This window comes from Cetorhinus maximus, chromosome 3 (assembly GCF_964194155.1).
Source record: "Cetorhinus maximus chromosome 3, sCetMax3.hap1.1, whole genome shotgun sequence".
Classification (NCBI taxonomy): Eukaryota; Metazoa; Chordata; class Chondrichthyes; order Lamniformes; family Cetorhinidae; genus Cetorhinus; species Cetorhinus maximus.
The window spans coordinates 18,521,291-18,537,459 of NC_135881.1; the positions used below are offsets into that span (position 1 = coordinate 18,521,291).

Consider the following 16,169-nt stretch of genomic DNA (forward strand, 5'->3'; position numbering starts at 1 on the left):
TGAGAGGGAAGACGTGGGTATGGAAATCAGGCAGGAGGACTGTGATATAATTAAAGAAATTAGCTTAGAAAGGGAGGAGGTTCAAAGTGGTCTGGCAGGCTTAAAAGTAGATAAATCTCCAGGCCCGGATGAAATGTTTCCCAGGCTGTTGAGTGAGGCAAGGGAGAAGATAGCAGGGGGGCTGGCAATAATTTTCAAAAGCTCTCTGGCCACAGGAGAGGTGCCAGAGGACTGGAGGACAGCCAATGTGATACCGTTATTCAAGAAGGGAGGAAGGGATACACCAGGGAACTACAGGCCAGTCAGTCTAACCTCAGTGCTGGGAAAACTATTGGAAGCAATTCTGAGGGACAGAATTAATCTACACTTGGAGAGGGACAGTCAGCATGGTTTTGTTAAGGGGAGGTCATGTCTGACCAATCTGAATTTTTCAAAGAGGTGACCAGGTGTGTAGATGAGGGGAATGCATTTGACTACTTGGACTTCCGCAAGGCTTTTGATAAGGTCCCGCATAGGAGACTGATAACAAAGGTAAGAGCCCATGTGATCCAAGGCAATTTGACAAATTGGATCCAGAACTGGCTGAGTGGCAGGAAGCAGAGGGTGATGGTCAAGGGGTGTTTTTGTGACTGGATTCCTGTGTCCAGTGGGGGTTCCACAGGCATCAGTGTTGTGTCCCTTGCTGTTTGCGGTATATATAAACGATTTAGACTTGAATGTAGGAGGGTTGATCAATAAGTTTGCGGATGACACAAAAATTGGTGGGGTGCTAAATAGTGAGGAGGATAGCTTTAGATTACAGGAGGATATAGAGCTGGTCAGATGGACTAATCAGTGGCAAATGGAATTTAATCCAGATAAATTAGGTTATGCACTTGGGCAGGACAAACAAGGCACAGGAATACACGTTGAATGGTAGGACCCTGGGAAGTACCGAGGATCAGAGGGATCTTGTTGTGCATGTCCACTGGTCCCTTAAGGTAGTGGGATAGATAGATAAGGTGGTTAAGAAGGCATATGGGATACTTGCCTTTATTAGCCAAGGCATAGAAAATAAAAGCAAGGAGGTTATGCTGGAACTGTATAAAACACTGGTTAGGCCACAGGTACAGTATTGCGTGCAGTTCTGGAATCCGCATTATAGGAACAATGTGATTGTATGAGAGAGAGTGCAGAGGAGGTTTACCAGGATGTTCGCCTGGGCTGGAGAGTTTTAGTTATGAGGAGAGATTGGATAGACTGGGGTTATTTTCCCTGGAGCAGAGGAGATTGAGGGGGGACATAATTGAGGTGTATAAAATTATGAGGGGCATAGATTGGGTAGATAGGAACGAACTTTTCTCCTTGGTGGAGGAATCAATAACTGAGGGCATAGATTTAAGAAGGGGCAGGGGTTTAGAAGGGATGTGAGGAAGAATTTTTTCACCCAGAGGATGGTGGGAATCTGGAACTCACTGCCTGAAAGGGTGGTAGAGGCAGATACCCTCATAACATTTAAGAAGTATTTGGATGTGCACTTGTGATGCCATGGCATACAAGGCTATAGGCCTAGTGCTGGAAAATGGGATAAGAATAATTAGGTACTTGTTTGACTGGCACAGACTCGATGGACCAAAGGGCCTTTTTTCTGTGCTATAGACCTCTATGACTCTATGACCATCGCCTCCATTTGCCAGATGACTGGGCCTGAGATCAGTTCTGACTGTGTGGGCAGACACCCCATACCAGTGGCTCTGAAGGTCACAGTGGCCCTCAACTTCTATCCCTCTGGCTCTTTCCAGGGCTCAGTGGGGGATCTTTGTTGAGTCTCCCAATCAACTGTCCACAGTTGCGTCAAGCTGGTGACAGAAGCTCTGTTCAGGCGGGCACTGACATTTATTCTTTGCCATACGACGAAGCCAGCCAGGCTCAGCGAGCCAGAGGAGGCATTGCAGCGATCGCTGGGTTTCCCCACATCCAGGGTGCCATAGACTGTACACGTGGCCATCAAGGCTCCAGTCAGTCAGCCACGTGCCTTCGTCAACAGGAAGGGATTTCATTCCATGAACGTGCAGATAATGTGTGACCACAGGGTGCAGATTCTGCAAGTGTGTGCAAGGTACTCTGGCAGCTCCAATGATGCATACATCCTGAGACACTTCCAGGTACCGAGGCTCTTCAATGCTCCAGCCCAACTAGATAGATGGCTGCTGGATGACGAGGGCTATTCATTGAAGAGATGGCTCATGACACCTCTCCGCCACCCAAGAACAGGGGCAGTGAAGTTTTACAATACGACTCATAACTCCACAAAGGCAGTGGTGGAGAGGATCATTGGTCTTCTCAAGATGCGCTTCCAATGCCTGGGCCATTCAGGGGAGCACTGCAATAACCCCCAAGAGCAGGTGTCACTGATCATAGTTGAATGCTGAGCACTCCACAATCCGGCACTGGCAATGGGGGACCCACTCGAGGAACAAGATCTTGACGCAGCTGCACAGGCCAGAGGTGATGAGTCCAGCAGGCGGGTAAAATGATGTTTTACCTGCCGGTCGCAATGGCTTTTCACAGCGCATCATCCCAAACCCGCTGCATTAATTAAGCATTTTCGGGATACACGCAGTTTCCATGGCGGACGGGCTCCAGTTCACCTGCCATGCAGTCACCTCGCCGCTTCAACACATCAGGCACCACATTTAAAGTACAGCCGCGCTCAGTGCTTCCAGCCCAGGACTGCAGCAAAGAAGACATGGGCCTGAATTTTACCTTTGGCGAACCAGGGAGCGGTCTGGAAACAGGCCCCTAACCATGATCAGCCCCTGACCACAAATTCATGCTGGCTGATCAATTAACTGCCAGTCAGCGTGAACTGCACGCTGAAAAGCTCAGCGCTGCCAGGGTGGGAGTGGGAAGAGGGCGGGAAATGACATTTCCGCGGGTGCGGTTAAGCGCTGCGAGAAAACACCCTGAAGGCAGACAGCTGCCTCAGGGAACAGAAGACCTGAAAAAGCTAAAATAAAGGTATTTAAAGCTGTAAAAAAAAGTGTTCATGCATCATAATCAATCACCTGAAAAGATAGTTGATAATGCGGTCCACTGATGCTTATTTTTATTTCATTTTATCATAGAAATTTCATCCCGGCCTTGGATGAAGTTTGATGAAATACACAAAGGCCACCTGGCCAAATCGCCCGTCCAACAACTGTAAGGTTGGACAGGCAACGAGAAATTGGAATCAATTGCACTGATAATGGGCTTAATTGCCCTCTTAATTGTCAGCAGGTGCGCTTCCAACTTTTGTGCACACCCGAGCGAAATATCATGCAAGTGCTCAATGATGTCGGGACGCTCACCCGACGTCATCTTGCGCGATTTTATGCCCGATCGGATCAGGCACACTCTTCCCCGTGTGATGTAAAATACTGCCCATGGCCTTGAAAGGCAAGAAGACTGCAGCCCTCAAGCACCTTTTGAATGGCATGGAGGCTCGCTGTGATGTCCTCTACCACCGCTCTAGCCGCAGGAGGGGCAGCTACATTACCACTCCAGCTTGGTAGGCAATGGCAGTGGTGATCAGTGCCAATGCTAGACAGAAGAGGTTGGCCATCCAATGCAGATGGTGGATGAATGATCTCATCCGTGCAGCCAGGGTATGGCAACCATGTCATCACTCCAAACTCTCACACCTAGCCTATCATACATTCACTGGCATCTCACCCACTGTCAGCTCAAGGGACATCACCACCCATTCTCATACACATACCCTCACATGTCCATCTGTCCTCATCTCCTCTGGAGACTGCCTCCTCAGCCGTCACCATCTTGAGGCCAGTTGCACAAATCAACATGTGCCCCCACTACACCGTGGGATACCTCCTTACCCAGTACAGCTCTCATCCTGCAGCCTTGCCTAAGGCCACTTGTCCCCCTTCCTGAAGCAAAACCTTGCCCTGCAGCCATTGAAAAGCCACCCACATATGGCTGATCTGGTAGATAGAGACCTATCCGTGAGCCCCCCCTAAAATTGATGTGATGCTGTCTGTGAAGCTTGGCACTGATGACTGCGAGTGCTGGCCGAAGCAAAGTAGGCAAATAAACCTTGATGTCCTGAGCAACGTGCAGCGCGCCAAGTGCACGCCTCACATATGACGATCCAGCAGGGGGGAGGGCTGTAAGAGTCCAGCGGGCTAGCCTTATAATGATATGCTGATGTATTACAATGAGGTTCCCAGTATCCGATGGTGGGGATCGCGGCCCACCATTGGCGGGCTGAGCGGATGATTGCAAACTGGTTTCACAACATTGTGAAACCGATTTTTGGTCTTCTTGCCATATTGCTCACCCACGCCACCAAACGACGCCGGTGAAAATCCTGATCATTGTAACTTCATTGTCTATGAAACAATTTGGGATGGCCCAAGGTCGCAAAAGGCGTTTCATAAATGTAAGTATTTTTTTCCCCTGTTTGTCCTGATAAACAATTTTTTCAATGGATATCACAGGAAAAAAAGCAGATTAACTGGTCATTTATCTAATTGCCGTTTGTAGGACCTTGCAGTGCACAAATTGCTATATTTCCTTACACTACAACAGGGACTACACTTTAAAAGTACCTCTCTGGTCATAAAAGGCACTATTTAAATGCAAGTTCTTTCTTTTTAAGATATTTTGCATACAAATCTTTGATGACTTCACATTAATGCTGTTTAAGATACACTTGAACTGCTTCTCTTTTGTTAGCCAGAATCACCATCAAGTTTTTTCTGACTTACTGTATATGCTATGGTTAGTGCTATGAATGTAAGCCTACTAAGAATTTGGTGGATATTGTCCATAATCCTTCCACTCAGGGCACTTAACCTTACCAGAAAAGAGAGATTTTTATCACATATACTTTGTCTGGATTACAATAGAAGCTTTGGGGTGAAACAACCATATTCTGCACAATAAAAATGCTTTTGACAAAAATCCCTAGCGTATCTGCATAGTAGAAAACTGAAAGTATATATCTGAGTCAAGATTAGCTCCCGAAAATCTTTTCACATTCAGCAATATTAAGTCTTTAATGGTTCGCTCAATTATTCTTTCATTCCAAATAAACAATAACGGGGTGCTTACCTCGAACATTCAGCTGTGCTTTTTCTGTCACATCTCTCACTTTCAGCATAACCGTTCCTGTGTCATCAAGTGTTACACCTTTCAAAATTAACGTGTGTCTCTTTCCTTTTTTCTTTATCTCATTGAATTCATTTGAGTGTAAGGGGGTATCGTTTAGATACCACTGAACATCTTCAACATCATGAGACAACTCACACGAATAAACTAGATTGCTGTCCTCCTCAGTATCTATATCTTCCAAATGTTTTATTATTTCTATTTTTAGAGCTGCAAATGTAAATACAAACATAGTTACTTAATGTTTCTATTTTGAATTATATACATTATCCACATGTAATGGGGTCAACTTTCAGAGATTTCATTCCAGGCTTATTCAGTTGGAGAATGAAATGGAGAATCAGCCGCTGATTCACAGCAACCCTGATTCACAATACTCTCAAATGGCAATTCATTGAAAAATTTTGAATCTGTAAGTTGTCTGCACCACGCTACAGACATAATTCTTTGATCCATGCTCCAGTCAAGTGAAGCTCCAAACTGGAAACAATTCTGAGCGTAAACCTTAATGTATTTTATTCCCCTAAAATGAAGTAAACTAGATTCTACTAAAATCACAAGACACAAAATCCTATTTCCAATAAGCTTTATTTTTAAGTAGAATATGAAATAACATAAGCATATCTACTCATGCACGAGACAAAACAAATCAGCCATGGTCTGTTAGTGTGGAAGAACAGACTTGAGGAGCTTAGTGATCTACTACTGTTCCTGTTTAGGAGGAACAACATAAATCTGAGTACTTGCAGTGGATTCCACTATAACTTACTTACTCCCAGGCATGCTACAGGAACAGGTCACTGATTCTGGGAATCAGTAACTCACCTCCTAATTCCCCAAAGCCTGCCCATCATCTGCAAGGCACAAGTCAGGAGTGGGATGGAATACTCTCCATTTGCCTGAACGAGTGCAGCTCCAACAACACCCAAGTAGCTCAACCTCATCCAGGACAAAGCAGCCCCCTTGATCGACATCCCATCCACCAAATTAAACATTCACTCCCTCCATGCTGACACACAGTGGCAGCAGTGTAGAAGATGCACTGCAGCAGCTCATCGAAGCCCCTTCGACAGCGCATTCCAAACTCACGACCACTACCACCTAGAAGGACAAGGGCAGCAGACGGATGATGTTACAATTGGCAAGCCCAGACATCCATTAGTCTGCTGAAATAGCTGTGCCCCAGGGAAAACACTGCTTGATTGACAACTCTTTCTCCGTGATCTATTTCTCAATTGCAAATGTTTATTTACACAAGATAAAGGGAAGAATTCTCCCCCTGTCGGGGGGAAGTGCAGGAGCGGGCACGTGCAGGCACGCCTCCGATTGGCGCCCTCAATCGGGAGTGTGCCGCCATTTTATGTGGGCGGGCCAATTAAGGCCCACCCAGTGTGACATCCGCCAGAAAGCGTTATGCGCTCCTTCTGCAGGCGGAGGGGGGAATTCCCTAAGCCGAGAGCGCGCTTTTTCGCATGACTCATCTCCCTGAGGCTAAGTGCTGCCTCAGGGAGATCGGCGCCAAATTCAAAAATGGTCAATGCACAAACATAAAATTTCCCTGATATATCCCATCGTGTGGCACTGTCACGAATTGGGACATGTCCATCACTTTTATTTAAACTTTTATTAAGTTTTTAAAAACCTTCATGTAACCTCATCCCGCCTGTGGATGAGGTATCATGCTTTTTCTGAAGCCCGCTAGGGCTCCCGGCCTGCCCGCCAACCTTAAGGTTGGACAGGCAAGTCCATTAACTATTTGAATTACTTTTTAAATGGCCTCAACTGGCCATTGACAAGTCGGCGGGCACATAGCTGATTCGGCTACGCCCCCGCCGGCCTGAAAATTGAAATGACGCAGGGTGACATTGGGAGTTCCGCCTGACGTCATCCCACGTTGGCGAGCGGGGCCCTGCCACCCCCCCCCACCCCCCGCTCACCAGCCTTAATATCCTGGCCTAAGTGTTTGCAGTTTCTGGTTTTGATACTTTAACCAACAGATTGGTTAACACTTCAAAAAGCCTGTAGTAAAAGTATTTTTTAAGAAAGTAATAAGTTACAAATTAATTAATTAATGAAAGCTTTTCCACATGTTATTGTTACTATAGGATTCAACTGTTCTGTACAGAATGCATGCTGGGTGAATGGGCAAGGAAGTGCCATATGAGAGGCCATGGGGGTGGGTGGAGGGGCATATGTTGGCATGGAGGGTGTGAGGGATCATGAGAGGTGGGTGGAGGAGCTTGGCTTGGCATGGGGGACATGGGTAAGACCTTTTGAACTTACCTATCAAAACTCATCTAGACAATGCTTCACGGCCATGAACCACGAGTCTTTAAAAAACTCACCCGGCTCCACTGCAGGGGTTAGGAGATGTCCATGCCCATAATGAAGAGGGCTAAATCGGGATTGCAGAGTGCAACTGCTCCCTTATTCCACATTGGTGAAAACTGGGGGTGCTGGGAATGGAGCTGGGAATCTCCCTGATTCTGCAAAAATCCAACTGACATGATAGAGACTCCAGTTGGTTCCTAGGGGCTGTAAGTAAGCCTAGGATCCAGATTTTAGTTAACTATTTTCAGGTTAATTTCATGTTATATTTATTGTAATAAGCTACCAAGGTCAAAACGTGATTTTGTGTCAACAAGGAGAAAGAAGCCATTTTGACGTTGTTAACCTTTTACAACAAACTAACCCAAAACAGTATTACAAAGTAGTCACTGACTAACAACAGATGATTTTATTAGAAAGAAGTACCTCAATTACTCTGGTAGTTGAAGGGTTAGTAATTAATAGTTGGTAGTTAATTAGAAGTCACTTTATGGTATTTCTGTATTTCTCCATTAGCATTTCTTATGAGAAAATTAAAGTGCCGTAACAGCTGACAAAAAAATGACAAAAGCCTTGGACACCCTCCCTATCAGGAACATACACTGTCTTTGACTGTTGAGTCTGTCTAAATGAATGAGACTCCTGTAAAGACATCAAGATAAGAGATATAGCTGAAGGGAAGGCATTGTGCTAAGTTTAAGACAATGTGCATAATTTTCTAGAACCAATGGAGTTGACTCTTGTCACATTATTGACAAATTTTAGACCAATTAGCCATTTCCAACCATTTGGCCAACGCAAGCTTACAACATCTTTTAAGTATAAAAGTGAAGGTTTCAGGAAGCCATTTTGTTAGCATGTCATCCATGTTTTGAGTGACCGGAGGGTTATCTTCACTTCATGTCTTCAGCCTGAGCAACCGAGGAAAGTTGTGAGAAGTCTGTTTAATTGTTAAAATTAAGCTTTCTCCTCTTACTATTAATTGAAACTTTGCTTTGTATCTTATTAACTTGTTACCTTTCTACCTTTTAATAGTTAATAAATCTTTAGAGTTTACAATTTAAAGTGTTCATTCTTGCCGGATGGCTAAGTCTTGTAAACCTGATGATCTAATTCACATTAGGGGATTTATTGCAAACAACCTGTATCTTCCGTGCATGTGCAGACTTTAGCGCTCGCGCTCCTCCCGCCCCACCCCAGCAGCGCTGAGGTCTCAGCACGCATTTCACGCTGGCCGGCTGTTAATTGACCAGCCAGTGTGAAATCGTAGTCAGGGTATGATTGTAGGCGGCGGACCGTGTCCTGGCCGCTCCCAGGTTCGTCCACTGTGCCCACCCAACAAACAGAATATCCTGGCCTTTGAGTGAAGAAATTTGTCCTCATCTCAGTCCTAAGTAATCAACCCCTTATCCTGAAACTATGCCCCATGTTCTGGATTTCCCCCAGTCAAAGTAAACAACGTCTCAGTGTCTAACCTATCAAATCCCTTCAGAATCTTGTATGTTTCAATGAGGTCACCTCTCAAAATAACGGAGAATATAGCCTCTCATTATAGGACAGCTTTCTCAACCCAAGAGCCAATCTAGTAAACCTTCGCTGCACTGTCTTCAATGCAAGTACATCCTTCTTTAAATATGGAAACCTAAACAGTACACAGTACTCAAGGTGTGATCTTGCCAAAGCCGTGTATAATTGTGGCAAAACTTCCTTATTCTTGTTACTATTAACTATATTGACTATTAACCACTATTAGTATAAATTACTAATACTAGTTTTATATTCCAGATTTATTAACCGAATTCAAATTCCACCAGCTGCCATGGTGGGATTTAAATCTGCTCTGGACATTAGTGACATTACCACTATGCCACCGCCTCCTCCCAAATATAGTATACTTGAATTTAGATTATCGGTCAGTGGGCGCGCGCGAGAGTCGGCAGCACACCCACCGGCTATTAAGGCCATGAGAGTATTAATTAACAGCGATTCAAGGGCGGGATGAGGTTTCTGACATAAATTTTTTTTAAATTAATTTTTTGACATAATAAAAATTATGTCTCTGCTCATGTGAGTGAGTCCTTTGTGGGAGACAGTTTTTTCCGATTTTCAAAATCTTTAATTTTGATTTTAAAATTCTTCAGCTCCCTGAGGCAGCTCCCTGCCTTCAGGGAGCTTTCAGTGCATGCTCCCCCGCGCATGCGCAGGTTTATGCGCTCGCCCGCCTCCCGCCCCTACCCCGGCAGCGCTGAGCTTCTCAGTGCACCTTTTACACTGACTGGCCATTAATTGGTCAGCCAGCATGAAATCACGGTTGGGGGCCAATCGCGGGCAGCAGGCTGTTTCCCGTCTACTCCCGGGCCTGCGCGCCACACCCACCCAACGTCCCGAAAATCCTGCCCTAAGATCCTATATGCTTTATTAACTACTCTCTCAATATACCCTGCCATCTTCAATGACTTATATACATTTACACCAAGGTCCCCTCTGTTCCTACACCTCCTTTAGAGTTTATCCCCTTACTTTATACCGTCTCTCCACATTCTTCCTGCTACACTGAATCACTTCACACTTCTCTGCATTGAACTTCATCTGCCACTTGTCTGCCCAATCCACCAACATATCTACGTCCTTTTTGAAGTTCAAAACTATCCTCATCACAGTTGACAACGTTTTCAATCTTCAGATCATCTGCAAATTATGAAATCATGCTCTGAACACTACAGTCTAAGTCATTAATATATATCAGGAAGAGCAATGGTCCCAACACTGACCCCTGGGGAACTCCGCTACAAACCATCCTCCAATCTGAAAGACATCCATTTATCACTACTCTCTGTTTCCTGTCACTCAGCCAATTTCTTAACCAAGTGCCTACTTTCCTTTTTATTCCATGACCTATAATTTTGCTCACAAGTCTATTGTGGGGCACTGTATGAAGTGACATTTGAAAATCCATATACACCACTTCAACAGCGTTGCCCTTATCAACCTTCTCTGCTACTTCCTCAAAAAACTCCAGCAAGTTAGTTAAACATGGTTTTCCCTTAATGTCTTTCCTTAATTATCCTGCACTTGTCTAAGTGACTATTGATTTTGTCCCGAACTATAGTTTCCAAAAGTTTTCCAGCGTTGAAGTCAGACTGACTGGTCAGTCATTGCCAGCTTTACCCTTGCACCCCTTTTTGAACAAGGGTATAACATTCGCAATTCTCCAGTCCTCTGGCACATCTCCAAAAAATGCGAATAAATTTGTCAAATACACTTCACCTTTCATAAAACCATGTGATTTTGTCTGATTATACTTTTTCTAAATGCATTGTTAAGACTTCCTTAATAAGAGATTCCAGAATTTCCTGATCACTGATGTCAAGCTAACTGGCCTGTAGTTCCCTCTTTTCCTCTGCCTCAATTCTTGAATAGAGGTGTTACATTTGCTAACATCCAACCTGACGGGGCCATTCTAGAATCTAGGGAATTTTGGAAAATCATAACTATTTCTGCAGCTAACTCCTTTAGAACCCTAGGATGTAGGCATCAGGTCCTGAGGATTTGTCGGATTTTAGTTCCTTACATTTCTTCAATACTTTTTCACTGCTGATATTAATTAGCTTAAGTTGCTCCACTCTTTTTAGCCCCTTGGTTACCTTATATACCCGGAATCTAATTTGTGTTGTCTACTCTGAAAACAGACACAAAATATTTGTTCAATGTCTCTGGCATTTCCTCATTCCCCATTATAATTTCTCATTTCTCCACCTTTAAGGGACCAATGTTCACATTAGCTATTCTCCTTTTTATATGCTTTTAAAAGCTCTTACAATCTGTTTTTATAGTCCTGGCTAAGTTTACTCCCATATTCTATTTTTTCCCTTTTATCAACGTTTTGGTGGTCCTTCGCAGATTTCTAAAATATTCCCATTCCTCAGACCTCGCTATTCTTTGCCACTTTGTTAGCTTTTTTTTTAATCGAATACTATCCTTAACTTCCTTAGTAAGCCAGGGATGGGCCTTCTTTAAAAGACCATAATAAGACCATAGACATAGAAGCAGAAATTAGGCCATTCGGCCCATCGAGTCTGCTCCGCCATTCAATCATGGCTGACAAGTTTCTCAACCCCATTCTCCCGCCTTCTCCCCATAACCTTTGATCCCCTTACCAATCAAGAACCTATCTATCTCGGTCTTAAATACACTCAATGACCTGGCCTCCACAGCCTTCTGTGGCAATGAATTCCATAGATTCACCACTCTCTGGCTAAAGAAGTTTCTCCTCATCTCTGTTCTAAAAGGCCTTCACACTACTCTGAGGCTGTGCCCTCAGGTCCTAGTCTCTCCTACTAATGGAAACATCTTCCCCAGGTCCACTCTATCCAGGCCTTTCAGTATTCTGTAAGTTTCAATCAGAATTCTTTGTTGAGTTTTTCAATGGAATGTATTTTTGTTGAGCATCTTGAATTGTTTCTTCAAAATTTTCCCACTGTTTATTTACCACAATACACCTTTTAGTCTATACCCAATCAATCTTAGCCAGCTCTCCCCTCATACAAGATTCTTGTTTGGGACTGGAGTATGTTGTTTTCAAACTTAATATGGAATTCTATTGTTTTATCATAATTTTTTCCCCACCAGATCTTTTAGTTTGAGATTACTAATTAACCCTGCCTCATTGAACAATATTAGATCTAAAATAGCTCTATTCCCTAATCAGTTTCACAACATATTGCTGTATTGCTCAAGAAAGCTGTCATCAAAGCATTCTACAAACTCATCTTCCAGACCACCTTTGCCAATTTAATTGATCCAGTTGTTACAAAGATGAAAGTTCCCCATAATTATTACATTGCCTTTGTTACAATTTCCAATTATTTCTTGCTCTATATTCTGTCCAACGGGTATAACTACTGTTAAGGGATTATAAACTACTTGCACCAGTGTTTTCTGACCCTTCCTAATCTCCACCCATACTGATTCTACTTCCTGATCTTCTCAGCCAAGATGCAAGGCAAATACTATAATCAGTCATGATCCAATACAGAAAGGGGTTGATATAGGCATTAAGCCCAAGATTCGCATATGCCATTGGTCTCATGCCTATTTCAGCCAGGTTGCTTAGGCAACTGCAGGTCATCCCAAACAATACTGAATGCATCTTGCAGCCAGTGAGAATATTTTTGTCCTACAACTCTCCAGCTTTAAAAGATAAATAAGAGAGACAGCCTCACACAAGATATCTAAGAAGGAAGGTGAATGGAAACAGTTGATTTGGAACACAATTCCAAGCTAAAGCACATAAAGGTGATAGGTATAAACTAGAAACTGATTAATAATTCGGTGAGCAAAGGAAGCAAAATTTCTGGAATCAATCAAAAGGTAGTAATTACCCATCATGCCCTTTCAACTTAATTATATAGCAGTAAGCAATTTTTATTGCAAGACGTCAAATCTTACCTTCAACTGTGAGCATGGCTGTGGTCTGTGCATTACTTGATTTGCAGCTATATTCACCAGAGTCTTCGGGTTTGAGATTTGAAATGGTAAGTTCTAACTCATTCTTATTTTGGTTGAATTTGTATCGGTCAGAAGATTTGATTAAGTTCTGGTCTTTGTACCATCTGACCACCTTGGGCGTAGGCGTAAACTCACAGCTCAAAGTAGCAGAGTTCCTCTCTTCAACTGTAATGTTCTGTAGTTGTCTGACTACCTCTGTTGGGGGCTCTGAAAAATAATCCCGTGCGAATTTATAATTAAGGCTGTCAAACAACAACAAAATTGCATTAATAAAACACCTTAATGTAACAACATGTCCTAAGTTGAAACAGGGGATAGTAATATATCAGAATTTGAAACCAATCCACAAAAGGAGATATTAAGATAGGTGACAAAAGTTTGGTCAGAACTAGGTTTTAGGGAGCATCATTAAGGAGGAGAGAGAGAGAGGTGAAGAGGTTGAGGGAGCATATTCGAAAGCAAAGGTCCCTGGCAGCTGAACGCACTCTCACTTTTGGACTGTCCCGTCCCCGTCCAAAAGATAGAAAGGAAAATATATATCTATGTCAACCTAGCTACTTTTGAAAATTATTATTTTATTTTAAAAATGGACAAAGGCTTTAACCTGACATGCATGACTGGCCATGACTCATACCAGAGGAATTTCTAACTTTCAGAAACCAGCAGGGACAAAGTATTTGAAAAGCTAATAGGACTAAAGGCAGACAAGTCACCAGGACCTGATGGCCTGCATCCAAGGGTTTTAAAGGAAGTGGCTGCAGAGATAGTAGAGTCATTGGTCGAAATATTCCAGAGCTCAATTCCGGGAGGGTCCCAGCGGATTGGAAAAATGTTAATGTGACGCCCCCGTTCAAGAACGGAGGGAGACAACAAGCAGGAAACTATAGGCCAGTCAGCCTAACATCTGTCAGTGGGAAAATGATAGAGTCCATTCTTAAGGAAGAAATAGCAAGACAATTAGAAAAGCTTAACGCAATCAAACAGAGTCTACATGGTTTTGCGAATGGGAAATCATGTTTGACAAATTTGCTAGAGTTCTTTGAGGATATACCAAGCAGAGTTGATAAAGGAGAACTGGTAGATGAAGTCTATTTGGATCCGCAAAGGCATTCGATAAGGTGCCACATATAAGGTTATTGCACAAGACAGGAGCTCATGGCATTAGGAGTAATGTATTAGCATGGATGGAGGATTGGTTAACGCACAGAAGATAGAGGGTCGGGATTTATGGGCAACATTTTCCCCTCGTTGGGGCGGATGTGTGGCAGCGGGCATGGACGGGCGGGTTCCCGATCAGCGCCCCAGTCGGGGGGCTATGCGCTCCCTGTGCGGGCGGGGTGGGGGAGGATTCCCTCAGCTGGGAGCGCGCTCTTTCTCGCGGGCCCCACCCCCACTTGACAACTGGAAGATCATGCCCTATAGGTCTTTTTTAGATTGGAAAGACATAATTAATGGAGTACCACAAGGATCAGTCCTAGGGCCTCAATTATTTACTATCTATATTAATGACTTGGAGGAGGGGGCAGAGTGTAATGTATCCAAATTTGCTGACAATACAAAAATAGGTGGGAAAGCATATTCTGATAAGGACATAAGGGTCGGAATATTTCCGTCGGCGAGCTGGGGGCGGGGCCTGCTCGCCGACACGAAAATGATGCGGGATGACGTCGGGGGTAACCCCCGACGTCATCCCACCCATTTAAATATTCAGGAAGGCGGGAGGATAGCACGATCAGCTGTCCGCCCACCAACCTGTCAATGGCCAATTGAGGCCATTGACAGGGTAGTTAAACCAATTAAAGGCCCTGCCCGTCCAACCTTAAGGCTGGCAGGCAGGCCAGGAGCCCCAGCGGGCTTCTGAAAAAGCATGAAACCTCATCCACTGGCGGGATGAGGTTTCATGTCTGTTTTAAAAAAGTTTAATAAAGTTTTTGTGATATTTATTAACATGTCCCATCTCGAGTGACATTGTCACAAGAGGGGGACATGTTAATAATTTTTTTATTTTTCTATTTTTAAAGTTACAAACACTGTCAGTGCGCTCCCTGAGGCAGCACTTAGTCTCAGGGAGATGTGCGCTCTTTCGTGCACATGCGCGAAAGAGCACACTCTGACAGTTGGGGAATCCCTCCCCCCCCCCTGCACAGGAAGCTCATAGCACTTCCCGTCGGGCGGCCTGCTGGGCGGGCCTTAATTGGCCCGCCCACTTAAAATGGCGGTGGGGCCCGGTTCGGCGGTGGCGATCGGCTGCCGGCCCGCCTGCCACCAAGCCGGTGGGGCCCGCCCGCCCATCAAGGGCAAAATTCTGCCCAAGGAATCTGCAAGGGGAAATAGATAGGTTGAGTGAGTGACCAAAAACTTGGCAGACAGTGTTTAATGTAGGAAAATGTGAGCTCATGCACTTTGGTAGGGAGAATGAAAAGGCAGGCTACTATTTAAATGGAGAGAGACTCCAAAAATGTGCAGCACACAGGGATCTGGGTGTTTTGTGTACGAAACACAAAAAGTTAGTATGCAGGTGCAGCAAAGAATTAAGAAGGCAAATAGAATTTTGGCCTGTATTGCTAGAGGGTTGGAGCTTAAAAATAGGAAAGTCTTGTTACAACTGTACAGGGTGTTGGTGATGCTGCACCTGGAGTACTGTGTACAATTTTGGTCCTCGTATTTAAGAAAGGACATACTGGCATTGGAGGCAGTTCAAAAGAGATTCACTAAGCTGATTCCTGGGATGAAGGGCTTGACTTAACAAGAACAGCTAAACAGGTTAGGCCTTTATTCATTAGAGTTTAGAAGAATTAGGGGTGATCTAATTGAAAAGTACAAGATTCTGAGGGTGCTTGACAGGGTAGATGTTGAGATGTTTCCACTAGTGGGGGCATCTCGAACTAGGGGACATAGTTACAGAATAAGGAGACACTCATTTAAACTGAGATGCGAAGGATTTCTTCTCTGAGGGTAGGTAGTGAATGTCTGGGATTCTCTATCCCAGAGAGTTGTGGAGGCTAGATCATTTGAAAGCATTTGAAGAGGAGATTTTTGAAATATCGGAGAGTTGAGGGCTATGAGGAGCTGACATGAATGAGGAGTTGAGGCCTGGGGCAGATCAGTCACGATCTTATTGAATGGTGGGGTAGGCTTGAGGGGCCGAATGGCTTACTCCTGCTCCTATTTCTTATGTT

At 44.2% G+C, this 16,169-nt stretch overlaps 1 protein-coding gene across 1 annotated transcript in view; it reads right to left on the reverse strand.

Moving 5' to 3' along the window:
* obscnb (obscurin, cytoskeletal calmodulin and titin-interacting RhoGEF b) overlaps positions 1-16,169 on the reverse strand; it is a 691,209-nt gene that overhangs the window by 492,835 nt on the left and 182,205 nt on the right. Inside the window, exons 23-24 of the mRNA XM_078536828.1 lie at positions 12,931-13,197; positions 5,098-5,364 (exon numbers count right to left, since the gene is read on the reverse strand). Coding sequence (XP_078392954.1) covers positions 5,098-5,364; positions 12,931-13,197 — 534 coding nt within the window. The remainder of the gene's footprint in view (positions 1-5,097; positions 5,365-12,930; positions 13,198-16,169) is intronic.